The following is a 27,437-nucleotide window of genomic DNA, read 5'->3' on the forward strand; positions in this document are numbered from 1 at the left end:
GTCTGAGCCAGGGATCTAATGAGAGAAGACCACCAGATCCTTTCCTGGTCCCAAGGGTCAAACCCCACGAGCAGCTGGCGTTAGATGCACCTGCCCACTTTTGCTCTGGAGAGGATATGCTGGGAACATGCACCACTGAGCCTGAGATGGGACTGGGGGCAGAGAGGGAACCACTTGTCCACTCCTTTATTTCTACTCAGACTGTTGGATATACTGACCCTGAGCTTAGGGAGGAGGTTGTGGAGAATGAGATCCTTAGGTTTTAACCCCAATCCTGCCCCCACTTCCAGGGTTCAAACAATTACAGGCAACCTTTCCTTGCTCTACTTGGTCTAGAACACCCGAAGCCAGAAAAAAAAGTTAACAGTGTTTTCCTTTGCACTGATCCCCACCCAATTCAGTCCAGGAGGGAACTTGGTAATCACCATTCTCACTCGATATCCTGGCTGGCCCCTTGGGCTTGTGGATGCCTCCTAGCCGAATCACTAGAGTACAGTGAGTGACCCCAGCCTCCTGCCTGTCCCAAGATGCTCTTCCTCACCCTGACCGTGCTAACTGTGTGTACATATATATTCTACATATATGTATATTAAACCCGCACTGCCATGTCTGCCCTATTTTGTGGTGTCTAGCATTAACTTATTGTCTAGGCCAGAGCAAGGGTGGGAGGGGAATGCCACAGTGAAGGGAGTGGCAGAGTCAAACAGCTACACAGTCCAAACAAAAAAGAAAGCTTTTTTGCTTTAAAAAACATTAAACTTACAAGCAGTCTCAGAGGCTATTTGGAGGAAGTTGAAGTTAGGAGCTTTTAGGATGTGGGAGAAAACTTCAGTTGGGTGGGGGTTGGGCTGGTTGTTGAAAAGGGAAGAAGCCAGACTAGTTACAGAGCATCCTCAACTACTAGCCCAGCCCAGCCCAGTCTGCCCATCCCCTCTGGCCACTGCTAAGGACACCTGCCTTAACACACACCTTGAGGACTCCACGGTTTTGCCTTAAAGTTTCTTTTCAAGTCTCCCCAGCCCTGTCTGGCTTCTCCTTTAAGAAGAGAGAGACAGTTGTAGAACTGAAGAGGGGGAAAGTGAACATGAACTATCCTTTCATTCTGGATATGCTATGTGAGAGTGAAAGTGAGAGAGAAAGAGAGAGAGAAAGAGAGAGGAGACTTCCTTATGAAAGAAACAAGAGAAGGGAGACAGGGTTATTTTTAGCAGAGTCTAATAGTTTCTCCATAAGGCAAAATAATCTAAAAAGACTAACCTGCCCTCCAACCCTTTGTACTGCTGTGAGATTGACCCTATCCTGTGCTCCTCTGTCTGCAGTGTGCACGGCCTTGTTCTAACCCTGGAATAAAGGTGACTGTACTGTACCTGATTGATTCTATAATTTCTATGAGTGTCAGGATTTTGGAGCCTTTGAATGACTGGGAAGGGCCTGGAAAATACTCTCAAATATTTGCCCCTGTCCCCCATCTCCTAAGTATCAATGGAATAAGGCCCCAGTTGGTGCCCATCACTGGAAACATGGTTACCCCAGATTAGACTTCATAAAACTGGAACACAGGCAGACCGAGAAGGCAGGGCCAGGTTCCTACATTGGGAAGAACAAAAACAGTCCCACCATGAATTCATGGACATATCACACAGAGAAACAGTCAGGAAAAAAAAAGCTTTACTGAGAGAAAATACAACAAATTCCAGAGTGCATGGTTTTCAGCCCACCCCACCACCCTGCTAGCAGTAGGAACACAGACCACTCGGTCACCACACATTTCCTGTCTCAGGGAGGAAGTGCAGCAGCTAGTATCTAGTTTGAGAGCTGCTAGGAAAGGGGGCAGAAGGAAGGAGCTGAGAATATGATCCTCTCAATCCCCTCACCTTCTTGACCTGGTTCAATAGAATCTGCTAGGATGTAGAGTTCTTCATGGAATCTTGTGGAAACTGGGGGCAAAGAAATAGCAGCAAAAGCATTTAAAGGGCCAAGAATTCTACTGGGACTTTCATACTCAGTGACCAGTGATAAGACAAGTGTCTAAGCCCTAGCCACCATTATCAATCCTTAGATTAACTGACTTTCCCCTCATTCCCAAGATATCAGGAGGTGGACAAGGTATAAAGTCAAACCCAGGAAATCTTTCCCTTCACTGTTCCATTAGGAGGGGGAGCCGGTTCTAATTGAATGGCTTAAAGAATCAAGCAGCTATAGGTGAGAGTGTGAGTGTGAGTGTGTGTGTGTGTGTGTGTGTGAGATATGCGGTATCAGGACAGAGTCTGCAGTGGCGGTGCCCTTCCTGAAGTCATAGTTCAGTCAAGTTTTAAAAACAGGCCAGCCTCTGGTTAGAAGAGCCATCCTGGGAACCCCCAAGAGACTTAGAGAGGTAGGAGATCTGAGGCAAAGAGTTGAGAGGAATTTACTGTTTTTCCCCAACCCTCACCACAAGGCAGGTAAGCAGGGGAGGGCAGAACTGAGGATCCTTCCATCTTTGAGCCTCCTAAAACATAAGGGGCAAACCCCAAGCTCTAATGGCCATATATTAGGGTAAGCTGACCCCAAGTGTCACCTCCACATCATTACTCTCGCTCACTCTTCCTTTAAGTCCCTTTATTGCATTCATAAAGAATATATAAGTATTTAAACTTTGACAATAATGTTAACTTGATACATCCAAGTTTGACTTGCTTTTTAATATATTTATAGATAGAAAAGTAGGCCTCTAACAGTGATAGGGACAGGGAGACTGCTGCCGCCAAACAACTTAAAAAACAAAATAACAGAAGAGGTAACATTCTTCCTAGTTGTCCTCCACCACTGGCCCGTCCTCCCACCTCTCCCCAACCTCCCTCACTAGATCTATTTAGGGGGTGATGGGATGAAGAGAAGAGAGTGAAGGATACATAATCAAGTGCAAAACACTGTGGTAAGTACAGAAAATGAACGAAGTGTGGAAAGTGAAGAGCGGGATGGTTAGGGGCTCTAGGACTTCCTTGAAAAACAGGTACCTGGGATGGGATTGCCCAGGGGGAAAGAAACAAACTGTTACAGACGTTTTAAAAACAAAGGAAAAAAGGTCAAAAACCTAACCCAAAGAGAGAGTGGTGCTCCTGCCGCCCACTCTGACCCCTTGGGACTGAATAGCCAGTTGTTTCCCCCCACCCCCTGCCCAAGAAACAAGGGAGATTAAAGACAAAGAAGTCCCATTTCCCTATCCTAAACCAGTTAACAAAATAGGACCCCCAACCCCCCACCCCTCAAAAAAGGCTCTGGGTAGAAGCCATTTCTGCTGAGTCCTATGTACCTTTCCATGAAACTCCATTCCAGGGCTCAACTCCCATTTCTAAGTTCTCTGTTGGTTTGTTCCCCTCTGGTATGACCTTTTCCTGGGATGTCTTTCTTTTTTCTAAAGCAAAAAGTCCAAAGTGCGCTTCTGCTGAAGGTAGGGGCCTGGGACAGGAAAGGGTTGTCCAGGCAGGTTTGGGTTGGCAGTCCCAGCCCACCCCTCCTAGGAATGAGGCCTCAGGATGGCATACACTGCACCCGGTCGGGGCCTTCCTCCTCGTCCGATGTGTCTGAGGAGCTGGGAGACTCATCAGAGTCCGCATCTGTGGCCCCAACCCCAGGTTCTCGCCAGCGCTGTGGGATGGGAAAGGCTTATTAGTAACGCCTCTGGATGGAATAAGCACAAGCCTATTAGGTCTTACCTAGGCCAGGGCTCAGCAGAATTTTTCTTAAAGGGCAAGAAAATAAGTATTTTAGATTTCTAGGACATATATTCTTTGATGCAACTATTCAACTCTGCCACTGTGCTGTGAAAGTAGCCATAGGTATACATACAATGAGTGTGGCTACATTCCAATAAAATTTTATTTACAAAACCAGCAGGCCAACCACCAACGTGTGGACCATTGCCCAAGGCCTCTTCTGGCATGGTATGAAAAAAAGAAGGGTCACTCTGAAACTTATTTCTTCTCAACTCCCTTCCCACCCTCCTGACTTTGCCTTTATGCATACAGCACTATGCATGTATGGCAATGAAGAATACGAGCATACTCCACCCCTTTCCGCTGTGGCTCCTTGAAGGCTCTATTAGGGGTCTGATGGGGATAGGGACAATGGATAGGGAACCTAACCAAGACCACCTGATTCCTCCTTTAAGTGGTGAGGGGGTGAGTACTGGCACTTTCTAGGTCTCTTGAGAAGGCAACTGCCTTAGGAGCTCACTTCCAACCCCGGCTTACCCGGTGATGACGTCTCTGTCTCAGGTGATGCATGAGGAACCAGAGCATGTGGCTATCGAACAAGTCAGTGTGGTGCAAGCTATCTTCATCCCGCTCTCGCTTGTTCTTCTTAATCACCTAGACCCAAGTGGGTTAGGGGAAGGAACCAACAATGAACAGGAACCCTGGACTTGATTAAGGAAGCTGATGGTCTGTTCCTTTAAAAGTTTCCCTGAGGTGTCACTAAGCTGAGCTTGAGCTAGATTAGATTGGGAAAGGATGCCCTCAGTTCAGCTACTGAGGTAAAGCCTTAAAATGGAGTAATTCTTCCAGAAGAGGTTCCCTACCCCGCTTCCTACTGCCAACCAGAGGCACTTCAGGGCTGCCCCCTGGAGCAGGAGCATTCTTACAGATGCACGGATAGGAATGTAGGGGAGGATGTTAGAGCAATGCCTTTAAACAACTGGGAGCCGAGCTATTCCTTCCCATGACCATGAAGAATAACTGTATGTGGGTAAGTAGGAAGAAAAGAGCATTTGTACCCCACCACTTACATCCTTTAACCCTGTCAGCTCAGTGGAGGCTTCAGCGGTGGGTGCCCAGATCTTCACATCATGATCTAGGCCACTAGTAGCCAGCACAGGAAGGTGAGGGTGGGGCTCAAGACAGTTTACCTAGTCAGAAGAAAAGAAAGAAAAGGGTCAGGGGTGTGTGGGAATAGAGCTTTACAATCACTACTCACCTTGAGTCAAACAATTGCCCTTGATCAGGGCTGAGGCAGCTGCTGTAAAGGCAGGCCCACTGGTCCTAAGCCTGGGCCAAATGGCCCTGTGGACAGAGGAAATACTGCACACAGGCTGAGTAGATCAGGCCCTTCTATCATTTCCTATGTATAGGTTAGGATGGCTTTATCCCCAGACACAGGCCTAGATATAGGTGAGTGACTGGCCAAAGTTTACTGCTAGCTTCACAAGAAGGCAATGAAGTCTAGATGACCTCACTATCTCCAGATTCCAAAGCTCCAACTTGCCCAACGCTGGAAAAAAAAACCCATCTCAGTGGCTTTCACTGAGTGGCAAATACATTTTTAAAAATGAAGAAAGCAGCAGCTGCCACTGAGCCCCCAGAACAGAGTCAGACAACAATTACATTCACTTGGCACTGTTTGTTAGGACTGCAGGAAGGCACAGGTTGGTAAGAGGAGGCTGAGCTTGTGGGTTAAGGCATTGATGAAGGCTCATGTTTGCTTGAAAAACCTGCACGTCGCAGAGGACAGCATTTTGTGACCTGCTCTCAAAGCACAATATATATCTCAGCTATAGGGCAGCATAATATACCAAGGGGGCTTCCTGGCCGCCCTCACAGCATCAGTTTCAGCTATCTTCTGATTACATTCCCTCAATAGGAGAAAGAGCTATTGCAGGCAGGCCTTCTGGCTTAAGCAACTTCCTCACGTCTGAAAGCACACATGCCCCCTGCTGTCTGACTTGGAAACATGAGCTTCTCCAATAGGGCAGGGCAATTCCTATCCCCACGAGAAGATCTAGTCCCAATCTAGCTGCTAAAGTATTTTCGGCTTTTAGCCAGATGAGGAAGATAGGAAAGGCACTCTGCCTTACAGCTGCCCTGTAGTTCAAGAAAACAACCCCTAACAAGAAGCTTCCTTTGGTTCTCTCTGAACCAACCTCCTCTGCCTTACCCATATACACACAGAGAGTAGCTTCTGAGATGCAAGGGGGCAGGCATGAAAAATAAAGCTGACCTACAGACCTGTAAACTTCTTTGATTTTTATTTTACAAATGAACAAACAAAGGTCAGCAAAGACTGAATCTAAGTCTAAGCCCAAGAATAAAGTTGAAATCCCATTCTTTTACTTCTTCCCCAATTTCTATTTCAGCTCATTGCAAAGCTCATTGCATTTGGGCTTTTTAGGCAGTGCTTTTGGAGCGTGACGAGGCAGTAGAAAGAAACTCCGTTGCCTGAAAATATTATCAAAAGATACATGACAACATACACAAAAAGCCCTGAACATATTCATCCATCTCCTGATAAGCCCTTGCTATAGACCTGTACTCTGAGCTAGCTCTGCGTGAACAAGTTAGCAAAATATAGGGGAACAATTCCTTAGGATTTAAGACTAAAGACAAAGCCAATGGCAACAGGAACAAGAGAATAAATTACATACAGTACCTGAGTTGGAGCCTGCAGGGGAAGCCGACAGAGAACTTCTGGGCCAGGGTACCTGGTCACTTCACCAGACCTGTCTGAATGCCAGGACTTATCCTGTCAATAATGCCTGAGCAGAGAAAAGAGCTCTGGCCTTAGATGACTGGGGCTGGAGGAATGTAGGGAATGGGATGAAGTATCAAAGTACTCTTGGGAGAATAAGGAGTTGTCCTTTGACGTCATCCCCCACCCTTGTCCCTGTGAAGCTGAATGGGAACAAAGGACAGACCCCGCAGTAAGAGTCAGGAGACCTGGGCCAGGTGGACATAACTGCTGAGATTCCTTCTGGTTCTAACACTCTATGATACAGAACCGCTGCATAGGCTACACTGAGGCTGGTGCCTGGGGACCTCCAGTGTGGAAGATTAGGACAAAAACAACCGGGAGCCAGATGAGCACCACATGGATCTTTCAGCTCACACAGAGGCAAGAACAAGTAAGAAAAATCACTTATCTCTTGTTCTAGTCTCTCATTCATAGGACCACTAAAACTCAGGCCTGGGACCCACCCATCCCAAGTAGATGCCCTCCCCACCCTGAGCACCTGGATTAATCATCAAACCCTGGTATTGGCTGAGCTGAAAGCAAACTGGCCTGCAGAGTGCTTTTGAAGAACGGACAAGTGCTGGCCTGGGAGAGGGCATTCAGCCCTGCATCTCTCTGGAACAGAATGCAAGACAATAGTTTATGATCAAGAAAGGATTCACTGGACCCTTTTGACTTCCTTCTGATTACCTGCCTACTGCAGAATTCTCATTAAGACTCCAGTGTTTTGGGTCTGTTCACTGCAGATGGACTCTTCCTATAGAAGAGTAGGAAATGAAGCAAAGAGTGACACACACGTTAAATTTCTAGATTCCTTTCATTCTGCATTCAGGCCACAGAAGCCCTGAATCTACACAGGTCTCAGGTCCCACAAATTTAGAGGAAACCAGAAGAAAATGTGAAATACCCTCATACCAGGGCAAGAAAAACACAAGAAGGAATGGGATCCTGATAGCAAGGAACCACTGTAAATTCTAAAACCACTCTGGTAAACCCCATCAAGAGATGGCTGGGCTCCGTGAAGTTCCCCACAACTTAGAAGGAATAAAAAGGAAGAGAAACCAAGCCTTCTCGATCATTCTTTAGAGGCCTAGGGTTACCAGGTTGTCTTGAGTAAGGAGTACCATCTAGTTATCCAAACTGTTTCTTCCATATTTTCTGCAGTCTAAAAACCCTACAATAGAAAGCTATGGAACTGTTTAACTCTGAATCTCAAAAATAAAAACAATAACCAATGGTTAACTCAGATACATCTTAGCAGCTGACCACTCTTCATTCTCTAGCTCAGTCCTCTTGCTTTTTGCGCCCTATCTTCTCTATAGCGGTTGTCTGCAGAACTCAAAGGACAGGCAGACTGTGATACAATCATGGGTTCTATAGCAGGCTGCTCAGCCACTGGAAAAAATATACTTTGCCACATTTACATTCTCCATATATAAATACATACACATATATATGCACACAAACACACACACACACAAACACATGTGCTAGGTGTGTATGGATCTGTTTGGATGTAAGTATGATGCTTTACCCCTAAATACTTCAACATGTCTCTCCTAAGTAGAAAAATATTCTATTCTCCCAAATAAACAGAATATTTTCACATCAAAGCTTCAATACTGAATAACACATTATCTGATTTATAAATCACAAAATGATTTTCCCAACAATCTAAAAAAGTTCTTCTCTGCAGATCTGGGACTAGCCAAGATCACTGTTTAAAGAATGAGACAGAGAGACACTTTATTTAACACTGTGTGGAGGGTTTGCCCTGAACTTTGTAATGCTTTTTGTTTTGGAAAAGGTATATGTCTAGAGATAAGTTATCTCACTCATGCCAGAAGCTGTTGCCCAAGATCCCTTTCTCTTCTCAGTAAACCATGACTTAAAAAGGCAGGAGGCAGGAAAACAAAGGAAATATTCCATCAAAACCTCAACACCCCCCAGGCTATACTACCAATTTACCCAGCTGCTGGTTACAGTGACAAGTCAGTAGCCTTGCTAAAACCTACCTTAACGACTGGAGATATTATGGAGGCAGCCAGCCCACCACACCATACTCACCACGCCTCCCTTGTCCCCCTCCATGAACTGAACGATCTGGCAGGATGATTTCTCCCAGAGGAAGATGTGCCCGCAGTCACTACCGCTCACCACAAACTCACTCTTGGGGCCATAGAAATTGACACCTTTTACTGAAATGATAAATGAGGGAATAAACCACATGAGGGTTGGCATCAGGCCTATACCTATTTACCTCACAGGAAATTTAGTTATTCACAAACTCTAAATCAGCCAAGAGTCAAAGAATTCCTTTCATTTTCGCAAAACAAATCAAGATATTATGCATGGATAATAGATAGTTACAAGAATCACAACAGTCCTAGAGACTATTAATAGTCTCTCTAAGAGCTCCATAGGCAGAGGCAGAGGCAGAGGAGGCTGCAGCCCCCAGCAACAGCCTGTCTCAGTCTGTACCTTATTAGGCAGCAGCAGACCTAGTGAGTCTTTACCTGTCCCAACATAAACTGCCTCAGCTCTGCCGATGCCTAGACAGCACTGTCCTATGTCCTAGGATTGTCCTTGGTATGTGTACTTCATCAGTACCTTGTCAATACTGCTTGGGTCATCGGTTAACCTGAGACTGATGAAAGTACACGCCACAGTTGTCTTTAAATAATACCTGAACTGAGCTTGCTCCCAGGACTCTGAATAATAGAGCTCCACACTCTGGCATTAGTAAAAGTCAGCATGTCTACATTGGCCACAAGACTAACATCCTTCCTTTTGTCTACCTGTAGACTGAGATCCAAGTACAGATTTTCCCTTCCCTTCTCACCAACTGAAGAAATGGAAAACTAACTGCTGTCTCTAAGTCAAAATTTTGACAGGTATGTTAGGAGTGGTAACAACAACAAAGAGTTTTGATTCCCCAACTTCAGTACATTAGAACACATGGGGGCCAGTGCCGCAGCTCAATAGGCTAATCCTCCGCCTTGTGGCGCCGGCACACCGGGTTCTAGTCCCAGTTGGGGTGCTGGATTCTGTCCCGGTTGCCCCTCTTCCAGGCCAGTTCTCTGCTGTAGCCCGGGAGTGCAGTGGAGCATGGCCCAAGTGCTTGGGCCCTGCACCCCATGGGAGACCAGGATAAGCACTTGGCTCCTGCCTTCGGATCAGCGCGGTGTGCCAGCCCCGGCGGCCATTGGAGGGTAAACCAACGGCAAAAGGAAGACCTTTCTCTCTGTCTCTCTCTCTCTGTCCACTCTGCCTGTCAAAAAAAAAAAAAAAAAAAAAAAAAAAAAAAAAGAACACATGGGGAGCTTTAAAGATATCCCAATGCTCAAGGTGAAATTCCTAACAATTAAATCAGAATGCATGAGGGTGAGAACTAGACATCAGGATTTTTAAAAGATTGTGAAATGACTCCAGTGGGTCCCAAAGTTTGAGAGCACAGACAGTGAACAAAAAAGGTCAGTCTTCATTGCAAGCTCTGGTTAGGTACTACCCATGATTCCTCTTCCTCCTTCTCAAAAGGATCACTTCTTCCTCTTTCCCATGTGGTACAAGTTCACTCCCCATTTTAGACAATTCAGTACCACTGACTAAAGAGGAATTTTCCTGTCTACCTAACAAGCCCTTTATGACTACTCCAAAGTTACCTGAAATCATCACCAAAAAAATTTAAAAAGTTGAATAAATAAATACAAACAAACAAAAAAAACCCAAAGTCACACTAGTTTCCTTATATCTAAAGCAATTAGAAGCAACATCACTGCAGGGGTGAGAGATACTTTTGAGTTCTCTACTATAATGGAGAAAACAAGGTAAATCTGGCCTAACTGGGGATAACTTCTCCCAGTGTCACAGGCAGCCCAGCCACTCTCTAGGACTAGAGTTTCCATTTACACAAACTAAATAAGATAGTGTGCTTCTCCAAGCTAGCGGACTTGGGTCATCAAAACCTAGAAAGACACCTCACCTGTGGCATTATTTCTGTGGCCCTTATATCTCTTAATATACTGAGCCCCATCACTGTGAGAGGAGTTGAAGAGGTAAATGTCTTCATCATTGTAACTGGCCAGGAGTTCTGCCAAGAACAAGAACATAGCAGTGAAGGCAAAGGCTGAAAAAAGCAGGGAACAGGAGTTAGGGGTTGGGATGGGGCTTCTTGCCAGTAGTGCCCCCTCCTAATACCCAGGTACAGCACCCATCTTACTTAGTTGGAACAGCAGGCAAGTCAGATTGTATAGGGTAGACTAGGAACATACTGCCAACCCAGGGGTAGCAGAATGCTCTGGAAGATCATACTCATTAATTCAGGAATGAGTCAAAGGCATAAGAACCTGCTCAGGCAAGTAGCCTCGGCTTTAGGACAGGCCCTGCCAATAATCACCTGCAGCATTCTGCAAACGGTGCCTGGCATCTCCGGCATCCTCCCGCTACGTGCTCACCATCAGCAACTACTCCCCAGCTGCTCCACTTGGAGCTGTAGCACAGAGGTGAGCACTGGAGGGCACATGCCTCACTGGCTCAGCAGCTCCCTAGACAGAGGGGGCATGCCAGCCTAGGAGCTGGGCCCTGCTCACGTACCTGTGCCGTCGTGGCTGTACACAAGACAGGTGATGTTTGCTTTGGACTCACTGTTCACCTGCAATAAGGAGCAGATACTGACTGATGCCCCACCCCCCCATTTATTATACCACCTTCAGGAAACAGGTTTTCTTTCAAAACTCCCCTAAATCTTCTCCCAGAGATTGAGAGAGAAAGACACACAGAGACAGGAATATAACTGATGAAACGTGTCCACCTGAGGGGGGGAAGAGACTTAGGGCCTTCTCTTGGTTATCTTCTGTATGCTAGCCATTTTATATACACTGTCTCATTGGGCCTCCCTATGATGGTACATGAAATTACTGTTTTCTATTTTATATAAAAGAAACTTGAGACTAACAGAGGTGAAGTGCCCAACCTCACAAAGCTGGTAACTGGTAAAATCATGATTCACATCCAGGTGTATGATTCCGAAGACCAATCTTTTCCCACCATACCAGCAAGTTTGGGGGCAGCTCTAGGGTTGTGTCAGGGAAGCCAGGAGTCGCTTGCCCTTAATGAATCTTACCAGGTGATGAGGACAGAATTTCTTGAGTACTCCATTGTTTTCATTTTCATCAATTTTCCTCTGGTCATAAATCCTATAGTGGAAGAAGCAATGAAAATATTAAAAACAAAACAAAACAATCTTGGGGCCAGTGCTGTGGCACAGTAAGTTAATCCTGTGCCTGCAGTGCCAGCATCCCATATGGGCACCGGTTCTAGTCCTGGCTGCTCCTCTTCCAATTCAGCTCTCTGCTATGACATGGGAGAGCAGTAGAAGATGGCTCAAATCCTTGGGCCCCTGTACCCGCATGGGAGACCCGGAAGAAGCTCCTGGCTTTGGACTGACTCAGCTCCGGCCGCTAAAGCCATTTGGGGAGTGAACCAACAGATGGAAGACCTTTTTCTCTGTCTCTCCCTCTCACTGTAACTCTGTCAAAAAAAAAAAAAACCTTAAAATAAAAAAAAAAAGAATTAACTGAGACCTTAAGCTGTTGCAATTCAATGCAGTGAAAGGAAACAGCCAGCTGAATGCTTGATTTCCCAATGTTCTTCCTAAAAGGTCCTCCCTCCTCTAATTCGCTTCCAAATCCTAACAATCCTAACTCTTTCATTTAGGTCTTCCTATTTTAAGTCACAATTTTCAATTTTATCTGTTTGAAGTGGCTTACCTTTCCTCTCAACTTTTGTATCACTTACTCTTTATTTTTACTGAAAATGCTACTATTATTATAGAGCTCTTTATGTGTATGTTATCTACCCAAAGTGCAGAGACCAAACTTTATGTAAGTTAGTGGGTCTTTCTTCAAACCCTCGAAAGCTTTTTTGGCCAGTTCTCTCTCACACCTTACAATGATTACAAAACCACCACACGTTTTGGACTCCCTTCTCCTTTCTTCATTGTCATCAAGCAAACTACCTTCAACTTCCCTACTCCAATCTAAGCTTTAATAAATTCAAGTATTTGTGACACATACATTATCTGTCAAGTAGAATGCCAGGTCCTGGAAATACAGTGAGGAGTAAGAACAAGACAGACCTGGTCCCTATCCTCACCCATCAGTCTTCTCCAGTCTCAGTCTCTCTCTCCACAGCTCTTCTTAATCTCATCCTTCCAGGGAACTTCATTGATTAGTCTATCCCTCAACCTCTTTCTCATCACTGTTGGCCCATTTTCTAGAAATTCTTCTACTGACTGTCCTTTCCTATTATTGTTTTCTTTTGTCACCTTCCCCTTATAGTCAAATTACTGTAAAGAACAATCTGCACTTACTATTTTCATTTCCTTACTTCCTATTCACTTCTCAATCCATCCCGATGTGGCTTTGGCTCACAACTTACCACTCCAACTTCTTGGGCTGAGGTCATCAGTAACCTCACTGCCAAAACCAAGATATTGTCCAATCTTCCTCTCACACTGTTCATTACTTCTTCCCTGAAAGCTAATCACTCCACAATACTGATGATGGGCTTGGCTCTCTTTGCCCATCCTTAAGTGCTGATATTCTCCAGGGGTTACTCTCAACCTCTCACCTATGTGCACCTCCAGAAACTGTGCTTATGGGTATTTTTCCTGGAGAGAATGGATCACTGTTTTCATATTTTCAATTGAGGTCAGACTCAAAAGCAGGAAAAATCCTGACCTATACAGTCCCCCATCTTTTCCCTATTTTTGCTTTCCATGGTTTCAGCTATAAACTGAAGTTCAAAAGTATTAAAAGTACAGAAACAAAAAATTCACAAGTTTTAAATAACATTCATCATAGCATATTTTTGTAACTGTCTTATTATTATTGTTAATTTCTTACTGCAGCTAATTTAAACTCTGTCATAGTGTGTATGTATGCATAGGAAAAATTAGCATATATAAGGTCCGGGATTACCTGCAGTTTTAGGCACCTATTGTGGGTCTCGGAATGTATCCCCATGGATGGGGAGGACTACTGTATTTCCTTTGGTGATCCAACTCCATTATCAATGCTTTAAATATATTACCTGTATGTGGATATATGACATAAATCTATGTCTTCAGGCCATACTTATCCTGAGCTCTAGACTTATAGTTTTTTTTTTTTCTTTAAAGATATATTTACTTACTTGAAAGTCAGAGTTACACAGAGAGAGGAGAGGCAGAGAGAGAGAGCGAGAGAGACAGAAAGAGAGGTCTTCCATCTGCTGGCTCACTCTCCAATTGGACGCAAAGGCCAGAGCTGCGCTGATATGAAGCCAGGAGTGAGGAGCTTCTTCCGGGTCTCCCATGTGAGTGCAGGGGCCCAAGGATTTGGGCCATCTACTATTGCTTTCTCAGGCCATAGCAGAGAGCTGGATCGAAAGTGGAGCAGCCGGGACTCAAACCGGTGACCATATGGGATGCCGGCACTACAGGCAGCGGCTTTACCCATTACGCCATAGCTCCTGCCCCTAGACTTATGGTTTCTTGATATAAGATATAATGTGTGTGGGTGTAAGTGTGTGTGCACGCGCGTGTGCGTATGGGATTTGGGGGGCAGTGTGGTGACATAGTGAGAAATCTACCACCTGCAATACTGGCATCTCATACCGGCACCAGTTCAAGTCCTGGCTCCTCCACTTCCCATCCAACTCCCTGCTATCGGCCTGAGATAACAGTGGAATATTATCCAAGTCCCTGGGAGCTTCTGGCTCCTGGCTTTGGCCTGACTGTTGTGGCCCTTTGGGGAGTAAACTGGTGGATGGAAGGTCTTGCCTGCATTCTCTTTCTCTCTCTCTCTCTGTAACTCTCCCTTTCAAATAAATAAGTAGATCTTAAAAAAAAAAAAAAAAAGATACAATGGGATATCCAATAGTAAGCTCATTCAAAACCTAACTCTTCCCCCTGAATTTCTGTTAATGGCAGTATGACAAATTCCAGTGGCCAAACCACAAATCAGGTCCTTTCTCTCCTGTATAACCAATTTCTTCCTTGTCTACTCCCTTGTGTATTTTTTTTTTTTTTTTAAGGGAAAGGGTTTATTGGGTAACACCCTACAGACTGGAGTGAAGGGGTGGCGAAGGAAAAAGAGAGAAAGAGAATATAAGAGAGAAACAGAGAGGAGAGGAGCTAGCAAGGAGAAAAGATAGAGCAGAGAAGAGGAGAGAGGAGAACAGAGCCAAGAGAGAAGAACCAAGAGTCCCTTGTGTATTTTTTAATTATACCTGTTGTAGCTTTCTGATTTCCCTGATAACCAGAATTAAATCTAAAATGCAAGATTTTAAGTAAATTCCCTGATTAAATCTCTTCAGTGATTCTTACTATAAAGTTCAAACTCCTTTATGGCTGCCTATCACTACTTCTCCAAGATTCTATACATAATACCAAAAGAACCAAAACCCACTGCATTTCCTTGAACATACCGCACCACTTAATACCCTTCCTCTACAGATTTTACTCCTTCTATTTGAAATATGAGAGTACTTCAAAAAACTCATTGAAAAATAGAATTAAAAGATAAATTTTGCAGCAAGAAAACTCTGAAATCTTGCAGTTTCTTCATAATATACATTCTCCAAGAACCTTTTGAAGAGCCCATGGCACTAATTTCCCATTTTCTTTCCTCTGTGAGAAAAAACCAGCATACTGAAATGGCCCCTACTGCATTTAAGCAATCTAATCTAAGTTCAAATACTAACGCTGCTGCGCAGTCATTGAGTAATACTAGGTAAGTTATTTAACATCTTTACTCTTTATACCTATGTATTTAAAAAAGTTTATGAAAAACGAAATTAAAAGGTAAGTTTATTTCAGTGTAAAATTTTTGAAATTCATACATGAGGTGTCTAAATGAACCAACAAAAGAAAAAAGAAAAAGGTGATCACTATACTACCAATCACTAAGCTTCAGCAAATTTATCAGCTGATGATCACATTTTTTCTCAACTAAGTATAAAATCACAGATCTCAAATATCACTATGCCATCATAAACGCTAACAAGTCAGGAAATTAGGAAAATATATTTAAGTACTCAAGATCCATAGGAAGTTTTTCAGTATATGTACCATTCTATGTTCCTCAGAACCTAATGCTTTTTGCCTTTCTACTTCATAAATACATTCTTACCTTCCTTCCCCTTTCTTCCATGAGAAGTAGGTACCTACTACATTCTACATAAAATGCTAACTATGCCAGAGATTGGTAAACTTTTTCTTAAAGGGAAAGATAATAAATACTTCAAGTTGGCAGACCACCTAGTCTTCGTTGCAATTACTGAGCTCTGACATGAAAGTAGCCATGGACAACACGTAAACAAATGGCCACATATCTATTCAGTAAAACTACAAAAACAGGCAGTTCAATTTGCCAACTCCTGTACTAGAGCTTTCCTCTGTGAGAGATAAAAATACAAATTTGCCCCCTATTTTCTCAGCGTTCGATAGGCCCCTGAAATTTTAAATCAAATTAAGAATGATGCTTTCTGAATCAGTGCTATTTATTTAGCAATAGATTTTCATGTCAACAAGCCACATTGCCAAATCTACCACCACAGGATTAATGTGATACCTTCTTAATTTCTTCACTAATGTAAGTTCTTATACTAACATAAGCAGGAGTCAGTAGTAGAGACTTAATTAATCTCCTCTACTTGCCCATTTTTATTGTTGTTGTTATTGTTTTGGTCAGAGGTCCAAAAGGCTTCCTTTTAAATGCTCTTTCATAACCTTAAACTGATCTGCAGCATGACTATAAAAGCCTTGGGGAATGGGAAAGTTATTTCTCTGTATTCCTTTAAAAGAATTCCTTTAGATTAGAATTAAAAGTTAATGGTATGGGGTCTGGCACTGCAGCACAGTAAGCTAAACTGCTACTACAATGCTGCTATCTCATATCAAAGCACAAGTTAGCGTCTCAGCTGCTATCCAGCTCCCTGCTACCCTTGCTTGGGAAAGCAGTGGAGGAAGGCCTAGGTACTTGGGCCTGGCTAGAGCTGCTGGTTTCAGCCTGGACCAGCCTCAGACACTGCGGCCATTTGGGGAGTCAAACAGTAGATGGAAGAGCTCTCTTTCTCTATATATAACTCTTCCATTAAAATAAATATATCTTACAAAAAAAAAAGAGGTCATTTGTTAACACTGGATCAATGTGTTTGAAAATGTGCATTTGCCTCTACCAACTAAATAGTTTGTTATGTGCTGAGAATTTGGGATGTACAAAAGGAGATGCTGAGGCTAATAACAGATAGGAGATCTAAGAACTGGTGACCAGAAGGGAGTGTGAAGGCAAGAGAATCAGGAAGAACAGAGTAACAAGGTGATCCAGGATTCTTTAACAAGGTAGAATCATCTCTCATGTGCTTTTTAAAAAACTTATCCTATCCTATGATTCTTAGTAATAAAATTAATTTCTAAATACAGTTATAAAAATATGTTTATTTGAAAATGAAGATGATGGGGACAGCGCTGCGGTGCAGCAGGTAACGCCACCACCTACAGTGCTGGCATCCCATATGAGAGACAGTACAAGTCTCCGCTGCTCTACTTTCAGTCCAGCACCCTGCTAATGCACCTAGGAAAGCAGTGGAAGACAGCCCCTGCACCCACGTTGGGGACCTTAAGGAGGTGCTCCCAGCTAAGATCAGGCCAGCCCTGGCTGTTGCACCCATTTGGGGAATGAACCAACGCACAGAAGGTCTTTCTCTGTCTCTCCCTCTCTCTCTCTCTCTCTCTCTCTCTCTCTCTGTAACTCTGCCTTTCAAATAAATAAATAAATCTTTAAGAAAAAAAAAAAAGAAAATGATTTTTTAACCCACTAAAGTAATTTACCTTTCTAGTGATTCTGCCCTTCCTCTCCTTCAAACTACTGATTCCAAATACACTTAGAAAAGACCAACTAGAGGGCCGGCGCCGCGGCTCAATAGGCTAATCCTCCGCCTTGCGGCGCTGGCACACCGGGTTCTAGTCCCGGCCGGGGCACCAATCCTGTCCCGGTTGCCCCTCTCCCAGGCCAGCTCTCTGCTGTGGCTAGGGAGTGCAGTGGAGGATGGCCCAAATTCTTGGGCCCTGCACCTGCATGGGAGACCAGGAGAAGCACCTGGCTCCTGCCATCGGAACAGCGTGGTGCGCCGGCCGCAGCGCGCCTACCGCGGCGGCCATTGAAGGGTGAACCAACGGCAAAAAGTAAGACCTTTCTCTCTGTCTCCCTCTACTGTCCACTCTGCCTGTCCAAAAAAAAAAAAAGAAAAAAAAGACCAACTAGATAGAGACCATTTATGGATATGGGTCAGAAGGAAATTAACTGGTACATATGGGGATGTAATCGATCATGCCTATTTTCTTTAGGACATGCCTCAATAATGAGTGTTACAACAGATGTTCACAGTAACAAAGAATCACAATGGATAAAGAAAAATGGCTCAGAAGAGTGGAAGTCAAAAATTCTCAGTTCACGGCCGGCGCCGTGGCTCAACAGGCTAATCCTCCGCCTTGCGGTGCCGGCACACCGGGTTCTAGTCCCGGTTGGGGCGCTGGATTCTATCCCGGTTGCCCCTCTTCCAGGCCAGCTCTCTGCTATGGCCCGGGAAGGCAGTGGAGGATGGCCCAAGTGCTTGGGCCCTGCACCCCATGGGAGACCAGGAGAAGCACTTGGCTCCTGGCTTCGGATTAGCGCGATGCGCCGGCCGCAGTGGCCATTGGAGGGTGAACCAACGGCAAAAAGGAAGACCTTTCTCTTTGTCTCTCTCTCTCACTATCCACTCTGCCTGTCAAAAAAAAAAAAAAATTCTCAGTTCACATTGAGTGTTCCCAGGTCAAATTATTTTATAATCCAAAACCAGTATTCCAAATTTCTAATTCAGGGGTTGGTATTATGGCATAGAAGTTAATGCCGCTGCCTGAGATGCTGGCACCCCATGCAGGAGATAGAGTGAGTCCCAGATGCTCCATTTCTCATCCAGCTCCTGGGAAAATGGCAGAAGGTGGTCCAAATACTTGGGCCCCTGCACCCTACATGGGAAACTCAGAAGAAGCTCCTGGCCCAGCCCTGACCACTGTGGCTATTTGGAGGGCTAACCAGCAGATAGAAGACCTCTGTCTCTTCCTCTCTGTCACTCTGCCTTTCAAATAAATAAAATAAATCTGTAAAACAAATTTTCTAATACAATGTTAATTTATAAGTGAAAACAGTGGAAGATACTGACAACACAGCACTTGTTTTATGCCTTTAGTTGCTATGTGAGAAACATGGTCAATACTTTAAACTTTTTAAAAACACAATCTCTGTAATATACAAAGCCTTGCCTCAGAGATAGCTACATTAGCTTCAGAAGGCACTTAAGCTATTTCAAAGATATCTCAAAATCTCAGACACAAAGGAGCCACAGACTCACCTTACAAACTGATCTCGTCCACCCACTGCAAACTGGTGGGTATTGGCAGGATTCACATAGATTGTATAGAGCCCCACTTTCTTCTCTTTCTCCTTTGTCACCACCAGTTTCCTTTAAGAGTAGAAAAGGATACAAAGTTATATTCTCCAAAAGATTCAGATAGGCACTGCAAGTGACAGCCAGGAGAGTAGTACAGATGTGGGCTAATGAAAAATCAAACATTCACATTTGGAAAGAAACAAAAAAAGTGGTTTTTGTTTATTTTGATCAATGGAATAAGAAAATCACATACTGGCCAGCGCCGCGGCTCAATAGGCTAATCCTCCGCCTGTGGCGCCGGCACACTGGGTTCTAATCCTGGAGTGCCAAATTCTGTCCCGGTCGCTCCTCTTCCTGTCCAGCTCTCTGTTATGGCCCAGGAGTGCAGTGGAGGATGGCCCAAGTCCTTGGGCCCTGCACCCGCATGGGAGACCAGAAGAAGCACCTGGCTCCTGGCTTCGGATCAGCATGGTGCTCCGGCCGCAGCGGCCATTGTGGGGTGAACCAACGGAAAAAAGGAAGACCTTTCTCTCTGTCTCTCTCTCACTGTCCACTCTGCTTGTCAAAAAAAAAATCACATACTTACTATAACCTACATTAGGTAGTGGGGAAAAAAAAAACATGTAGTGAAGTAATTTTCTAGCATTCTTTTTTTTTTAAGATTTATTTTTTTATTTGAAAGAGTTACACAGAGAGAATGAGAGGAGGAGGAAGAGGGGAGGGGGGGAGAGGGGGAGAGAGAGAGAGAGAGAGAGAGAGAGAGAGAGAGAGAGGGAGAGGGAGGGAGGGAGGTCTTCCATCTGCTGGTTCATTCCCCAATTGGCTGCAACGGCTAGAGCTGCACCAATCTGAAGCCAGGTCTCCCACGCAGGTGCAGTGCCCAAGGATTTGGGCCATCTTCAAATGCTTTCCCAGGCTATAGCAGAGAGCTGGATTGGAAGTGGAGCAGCCAGGACTAGAACCGGCGCCCATATGCTGGTACTGTAGGCGGCAGCTTTACCAGCTTCACCACAGTGCCAGCCCCTCTAGCATTCTTTTTTTTTTTTTTCCAGATTTATTTGAGAGGTAGAGTTACAGACAGTGAGAGGGAGAGACAGAGAGAAAGGTCTTCTGTGCATTGGTTCACTCCCCAATGGCCGCAATGGTCGGAGCTGCGCCAATCCGAAGCCAGGAGCCAGGTGCTTCTTCCCCATCTCCCACGGGGGTGCAGGGGCCAAGGACCTGGGCCAACTGCTTTCCCAGGCCATAGCAGAGAGCTGGATTGAAAGTGCAGCAGCTGAGAGTAGAACCGGTGCCCTATGCGATGCTGGTGCTGCAGGCAGAGGATTCACCTACTGCGTCACACCACCAGCAACCCCCTCTAGCATTTCTTAAAGAAGTATAAACTAAGGTAAGGAATGTATGCTCTTTAGGAAGCCTTAATATAGTTGCAGTCCAGCACAGTAACAATCATCATTAAATGGAAAATACTACTCACACTGACCAATCCTTTTAAATTACTGTACATCTTCCCAATCAACCTGTGAACAAGGAGTGGGGTGGAAGAATCATATGAATAGTGGGCTGAAAAAGACCTTAAAGTTGGAGTCCATTTCCTAGATACCAGAAAAATGTCACTCACAAATTAACTTTGGGGGCTGGCACTGTGGCACACTGGGTAAACCTGACAACTGTGCTGATGGCAACCCATATGCGCGCTGGTTTAAGTCCTGGCTATTCCACTTCTGATCTAGCTCCCTGCTAATGTGCCTGGGAAAGCAGCGGAAGATGGCCCCAGTGCTTGGGCCCCTGCACCCATGTGGAAGACCCAGAGGAAACTCCTGGCTCCTGCCTTCAGATTGGCCCAGCTCTGGCCATTGTGGCCATCTAGAAGTGAACAAGCAGATGGAAGATCTCTCTCTCTCTCTCACAGACACAAACACACACACTCTCTCTCTCTCTCTCTCTCTCTCTCTTGCTCTCTAATTCTTTCAAATAAATGGATCAAAAAAAAAAAAAAAAAAAAAACTTCGCTTAGAACAACAAGCCATAGTTTGCTAGCATAAAAGAAAACAGCACTGTGATTCCCTGATCTAAAGCAAATCAGAAGAGGAAATTCTTAGGAATAATGCTCTTTAGAAGGCTGAAGAAGCATTTTTTTTTTTTTCCTTTGACAGGCAGAGTGGATAGTGAGAGAGAGACAGAGAGAAAGGTCTTCCTTTTCCGTTGGTTCCCCCTCCAATGGCCGCTGTGGCTGGCGCACCGCGCTGATCCAAAGCCAGGAGCCAGGTGCTTCTCCTGGTCTCCCATGCAGGTGCAGGGCCCAAGCACTTGGGCCATTCTCCACAGCCTTCCCAGGCCATAGCAGAGAGCTGGACTGGAAGAGGGGCAACCGGGACAGAATCTGGCGCCCTGACCGGGACTAGAACCCGGTGTGCCAGCGCCGCAGGTGGAGAATTAGCCTATAGAGCTGCGGCACCGGCCATGAAGAAGCATTTCTAAGTTATTCTTATAACACAAGAGATGACTCTTAGAAGGGTAGGGAACCCTGAAGAAACTTCAGAAGCTAGCCCAGGGGCTGGCGCTGTGGCATAGTGCCAGCATTCCGTATGGGCGCCGGTTCAAGCCCTGGCTGCTCCACTTCCAATCCAGCTCTCTGCTGTGGTATAAGATAGCCCAAGTCCTTGGGACCCTGCACCCACGTGGGAGACCTGGAGGAACATCCTGGCTCCTGGCTTCGGATCAGCGCAGCTCCAGCCATTGTGACCAATTAGGGAGTGAACCAGTGGATGGAAGACCTCTCATTCTCTCTCTCTGCCTCTCCTCTCTCTCTGTGTAACTCTGACTTTCAAATAAATAAATAAATCTTTAAAAAAAAAAAAAAAGCCCAGCTTAAGGATGGCACCATGAATACTCTCCCCAGATTTTAGTGTCTGAGTAGTAAAATTTTACATCAAGAAAATTAATAAATTTATAGGAAAGAAAAGAAACAAGGAACTATATAAGAAGAGACTTGGCTTTAGCTTTTAATTCTAACATTTTATTCATTTTTGATGCTATGAAAACAGAAAACCACATTACCATGGCAGTGGGCTTCTTTGTAAATAAACAATTTTAACATTGTGTCTGCAAGTCAAAGTCAATCTAGGCAAGAATTATTCTAGGCAAATAGAAGGCATTTTGATTTTAAAATCTTTGGAGTTTTCCATTAAGAAAAGAGAGCACAGAGGTCACTGAAAGTGAGTGTCATTGGGGAAACTGTGTCCCCCCTGCCCCCAACAAACACAGAACTCAGAAACAAGGCAGAAAACATGTCAAAAGAGTAATAGTTTCAGGAACACTACCTAAGAGGATGCATCTCTAATGTGGGTTTTAGACAGGGGAAAGGGAGTAGGAACTGATGCTGCTCCTTTTTCTCAGACCATCTCATTTCCTAAGCAATTATAAATTTCAAGGTCAAATATAAAAGCACATCAAAGCAAAATTAACAAACTAATTGATATATAATAAAGTACTGGCTCCACTGTTACATGATTCTAAAAAAGAACTCAATCTTTCTGTGCCCAAATTTATTCCCCTAAAACAAGTAATTCTCTCTCACAATGGATAAATGCAGAGTGCCTTGAGCTCTCTGGGAAACATACAGAGATGCTGGTCAGGCATGTTAATGGGGGAAAAACCTTTTAACTGAGGAAGGTAGCAAGTGAAACCATATGAAACAAATTCACTAAATTTTGCTTTAAAATTAATGACAAATTATATCCCAGCAAAAAGGGAAAAATAATTACAGATTAGGTAGACCAAAGGATTCCTTTGAAGACTCTCTCAAATTGGCTTCCACTAGCTGAGAGAATATCTTGGCACAGTTACAAATCAAACTATTTTCCTAACATGTTAACCAATTTCACCAGTTCCCAGAGACTCAGATACCATATATATGTAAATACCCACCTATCATTCTTGTGTCTAGATCTATGATCAAATCTCAGCCAAATTTTCACCTATATCATTTCATTCCAAACCTGATAAGTCTGCCAAAGTCACTTGCTCCACCCATTACCTGAATCAGCCTCCCAGCTCATTGTGGCTAAATGGCAGTTTCCCTCAGAATCCAATTCACAGGATAAGATCTCATTCTGGTTCACAACTCTCTGACTCAGCAGCTCAAACAAATTCACTACCATTTCTTGCACCCTTGACTTTCCCTTTCTCTATGAAAAACTTGCTAATATTCCATTATAATCCCTGAATCACAAAGCCTTATAACTGGAAACCAGTTCTAGAGATTAAGTGAGGGGCCCAGCACTGTGGCTTAGCAGATAAAGCCACTGCCTGCTGTACTGGCATCCCATATGGGCGCCAGTTTGAGTCCCAGCTGCTCCACTTCCAATCCAGCTCTCTGTTATGGCCTGGGAAAGCAGAAGATGGCCCAAATCCTTGGGCCCCTGCACCCATGTGGGAGACCCAGAAGCTCCAGGCTCCTGGCTTTGGATTGGCTCAGCTCTGGCCATTGTGGCCATTTGAGGAGTGAACCAGTGGATGGAAGACCTCTCTCTCTCTAAGACCTTTCTCTCTCTCCCTCCCTCCCTCTCTTTAACTCTGCCTTTCAAATTTTTTTTTTTTTTAAAGAAGAGATTAAGTGATTTTCTCAAAGCTAGATAACTGCAGAGCTAGTACAGATGCTCCCTGACTTAAAACCCATAGGAAGCTGAAAATAGTCTAAGTCAAAAATGAACATCATAGCCTGGCAACACAGAACACTACTGAGTATCAGTTGTTTACTTTTGTGACTGTATGGCAGCCTGGGAGCTGCAGCTTGTTGCTGCTGCCCAGCATCAGGATAAAGTACCCTACCACACATCACTAGCAGAAGGAAAATTCCAAATGTAATACCTGAAATATGGTTCCTACTAAATGAATATATATGATTTTCACATCATTGTAAATTTGAAAAATCTCAAGCTAAACCATTATAAATAGGAGACCATCTGTACCAGAAGGCAGTGACCTTGTCATTTAGGCTTGTTCCCTTTCCAGTATAAACCCATCATTTCCCAAACTTTCTCCTCTTGATGATTATATAAATAACCAGTATTTACTTTCTCCAGGCTTAACACATTTCCATCATTTATGAGTTGTTGAAGCGCTGGCACTGTGGCATTGTCAGTTAAGCCTCCGTTTGTGGCACTGGCATCCCATATGGGCACCAGTTCACATCCCACTGCTCCACTTGTGAGCTAGCTCGTGCTATGGCCTGGGAAAGCAGAAGATGAAGGCCCAAGAGCTTGGGCCCCTGTACCCATGTGGGAGACCCAGAAGAAGCTCCTGGTTCCTGGCTTGGATCAGCCCAGCTTTGGCTTTTACAGCCATTTGGACAGTAAACCAGCAGATGGAAAATCCTTTCTCTCTGTCTCTCCCTCCCTCTGTCTGTAATTCTACCTCTCAAATAAATAAAATTTTAAAAAATAAAAGAGTTGTTGAAGTTTCTCTTTCTTTTTTTTTTTTTTTTTTCTTTTATTTTTTTGACAGACAGAGTGGACAGTGAGAGAGACAGAAAGGTCTTCCTTTTGCCGTTGGTTCACCCTCCAATGGCCGCTGCGGCCGGCGCACTGCGCTGATCCGAAGGCAGGAGCCAGTTGCTTATCCTGGTCTCCCATGGGGTGCAGGGCCCAAGCACTTGGGCCATCCTCCATTGCACTCCCTGGCCACAGCAGAGAGCTGGCCTGGAAGAGGGGCAACCGCGACAGAATCCAGCACCCAGACCGGGACTAGAACCTGGTGTGCCGGCGCCGCTAGGCGGAGGATTAGCCTATTGAGCTGCGGCGCCGGCCAAAGTTTCTCTACTTTCTAGTGTACTTTTTCTAGACTTAACTTTCTAAAAATAAAAGTCTAATAATAACTGGCGTTCACATTATATTCCTGAAATTAATTTACTTCTATTTGCATGCTATATAAATGATTGACATCCCTTATTCAATACTGACCTACAAGATGTTTCAATAATTTTTAAGACTAATGCGATAATGCATAATCTAGATATCCATTAACAAAGCAGCAGGTAAATAAACTATGGTACAGCAATGTTTTGACATACGTATCATGTTTAAAAATGGGTAGGGTTGGGCTGGCATTGTGACATAGCTGGTAAAGCTGCTGCCTGCAGTGCTGACGTCCTATGTGGGTGATAGTTTGTGTCCCGGCTGCTCCACTTCCGATCCAGCTCCTGATAATGGCCTGGAAAAGCAGTGGAGGATAGCCCAGGTGCTTGGGCCCCTGCTACCCACACGGGGGACCTGGAAGATGCTCCTGGATTTGGCCTGGCCCAGCCCCAGCAGGTGCTGATATCTGGAGATTTAAGACCTCTTTCTCTCTCTGTAACTCTTTCAAATCAATAAATGTTTTTAGAAAAAGAATTGAGTAGAGTTTATGGTCTAAAGTAGAAAGATCTTGGAATATACTATATAACACAAAAAAGTGAACTGCAAAAACATACATACATATATTTCAATATACATAAATTATCCTATTTATGGTGAAAAATATATGTATATATTTAGGTACATAAATGCATACAAAAGGGAATGGAAAGGTATGCAAAATTACTAACAATGTTAATCAATAGCTAGAAAAATAGACAGGTGGGGCCATCACAGAGCATTTACATTTTGTCCATGTACTTTATTGGAATACTTAAAGACGTATTTGTTTTTTTAAGAATAGAAATAAAAAATAGGAAAGAAAATAATGATAAATTAGCTACATCAATTCCAGCCATGGTGCTAGAGTCTATTTTGGGGCATCAAATATAAAACATCAATAATAAAGGGGAGGGGCCGGGGCTGTGACGTAGCAGGTAAAGCTGCGGCCTGCAGTACTGGCATGCCTATATGGGTGCCAGTTTGTGTCCTGGCTGCTCCACTTCTGATTCAGCTCTCTGCTATGGCCTAGGAAAGCAGTGGAAGATGGCCCAATTACTTAGGCCCCTGCACCGCATGGGAGACCAGGAAGAAGCTCTTGGCTCCTGGCTTCAGATGGGTGCAGCTCTGGCCATTGTGGCCATCTGGGGAGTAAATCAGTGGATGGGAGACCTCTTTCTTTCTCTCTCTGCCTCAGCCCCTCTGAAACTCTGCCTTTCAAATATAAATAAATAAATCTTAAAAAAAAAATGATAATAATACAGGGAAGGGCATTTTTTTTTTTTTTTTTTTTTTTTTGGACAGGCAGAGTGGACAGTGAGAGAGAGAGAGAGAGACAGAAAGGTCTTCCTTTGCAGTTGGTTCACCCTCCAATGGCCGCCGCCACCGGCGTGCTGCAGCCGGCGCACCGCGCTGATCCAAAGCCAGGAGCCAGGTGCTTCTCCTGGTCTCCCATGCAGGTACATGGCGCAAGGACTTGGGCCATCCTCCACTGCACTCCCGGGCCACAGCAGAGAGCTGGACTGGAAAAGGAGCAACCGGGACAGAATCTGGCACCCTGACCGGGACTAGAACCCGGGGTGCTGACACCACAGGCGGAGGATTAGCCTATTGAGTCGTGGCGCCGGCCCTATAGGAAAGGGATTTTGACATAACAGTTAGAACCCTGTATCCCATATTGGAGAACCTGGTTCAAGCCCCAACTCCTCAGCTTCTGATCCAGCTTCCTGCTAATGTAAACCTTGGGAAACACCAGGTGATGACTCAAGTGCTTGGGTCTCCACCACCTATGTGAGAGACTCTGAATGAATTGCAGGCTCCTGGCTTCGGCCTGGTCCATCAGCAGCAGCTGTTGTAGACATGCGGGGAGTGAACAGCAGATAGAAGTTCTCTCTCTCTCTCTCCCCCCTTTCAAACAAATAGAAACAAAACAAAAAAACAACAGAAATCCCTAGAGATAGAAGGATAAAAGACAGGAAGAGGAAGATTTTATACCCACAGTAAGGCTGAAGAAACCAAAGTTAAAAGGCTACATAAGTCACAACTAGTATTATGTGAGTTGAGATTTGACCTAGCTAGGTCTGCCTGGACCCAAATAAGATCCTGTGTTCTTTCTATGTCACACAACTTAAAATGGGTATAATCTATTCATGAGTCTCAAATTCAAATGAGCTGTGACATGACAGAACTCTACTATGGCTACCAATATTTTTGTTCAAGATTTATCAATTAATTGTTTGCATGTCTCCATATGGAACTGAATTGAAAACTCACAGGATCATATCTCTAAGCTAGTTTGTAGAGTAACGTGCTTCTTGTAGGTAAATTGGATGGCATCTATGTGAATGGAGAGCAGAAGATCATCAAGTTATTAAAACCCACATATAGTAAGATAACTGAACCTTGTTTGAGAATTGAAGGTCTTTCACTGCTGACAAGGAGAAAGAGGAAGTAAAGAATTCCTATAAACCTTAAACTACCTCATATCAGAGGCACAAAGGTACTATTCTGGCCAGCGCTGCGGCTCAATGGGCTAATCCTCCACCTTGCGGTGCCAGCACACCGGGTTCTAGTCCCGGTCAGGGC

At 44.4% G+C, this 27,437-nt stretch overlaps 1 protein-coding gene across 11 annotated transcripts in view; it reads right to left on the reverse strand.

The window, feature by feature from the left end:
- Positions 1-1,634: 1,634 nt before the first annotated feature.
- The window catches only part of DCAF8 (DDB1 and CUL4 associated factor 8), a 55,255-nt gene continuing 29,452 nt past the window's right edge, over positions 1,635-27,437 (reverse strand). For 10 of the 11 annotated variants that reach the window (XM_062192565.1, XM_062192563.1, XM_062192562.1 and 7 more), the window contains 8 exons: positions 18,919-19,029; positions 11,606-11,678; positions 11,077-11,134; positions 10,466-10,573; positions 8,551-8,681; positions 4,766-4,885; positions 4,233-4,349; positions 1,635-3,627 (listed from right to left, as the gene is read on the reverse strand). In XM_062192565.1, the coding sequence (XP_062048549.1) occupies positions 3,511-3,627; positions 4,233-4,349; positions 4,766-4,885; positions 8,551-8,681; positions 10,466-10,573; positions 11,077-11,134; positions 11,606-11,678; positions 18,919-19,029 (835 nt within the window). In that variant the 3' untranslated portion in view covers positions 1,635-3,510. Of the gene's footprint in view, positions 3,628-4,232; positions 4,350-4,765; positions 7,241-8,550; positions 8,682-10,465; positions 10,574-11,076; positions 11,135-11,605; positions 11,679-18,918; positions 19,030-27,437 lie in introns of those variants that run through there. The other variant, XM_062192566.1, reaches the window with a different exon arrangement.

This window comes from Lepus europaeus, chromosome 5, assembly GCF_033115175.1.
Source record: "Lepus europaeus isolate LE1 chromosome 5, mLepTim1.pri, whole genome shotgun sequence".
Classification (NCBI taxonomy): Eukaryota; Metazoa; Chordata; class Mammalia; order Lagomorpha; family Leporidae; genus Lepus; species Lepus europaeus.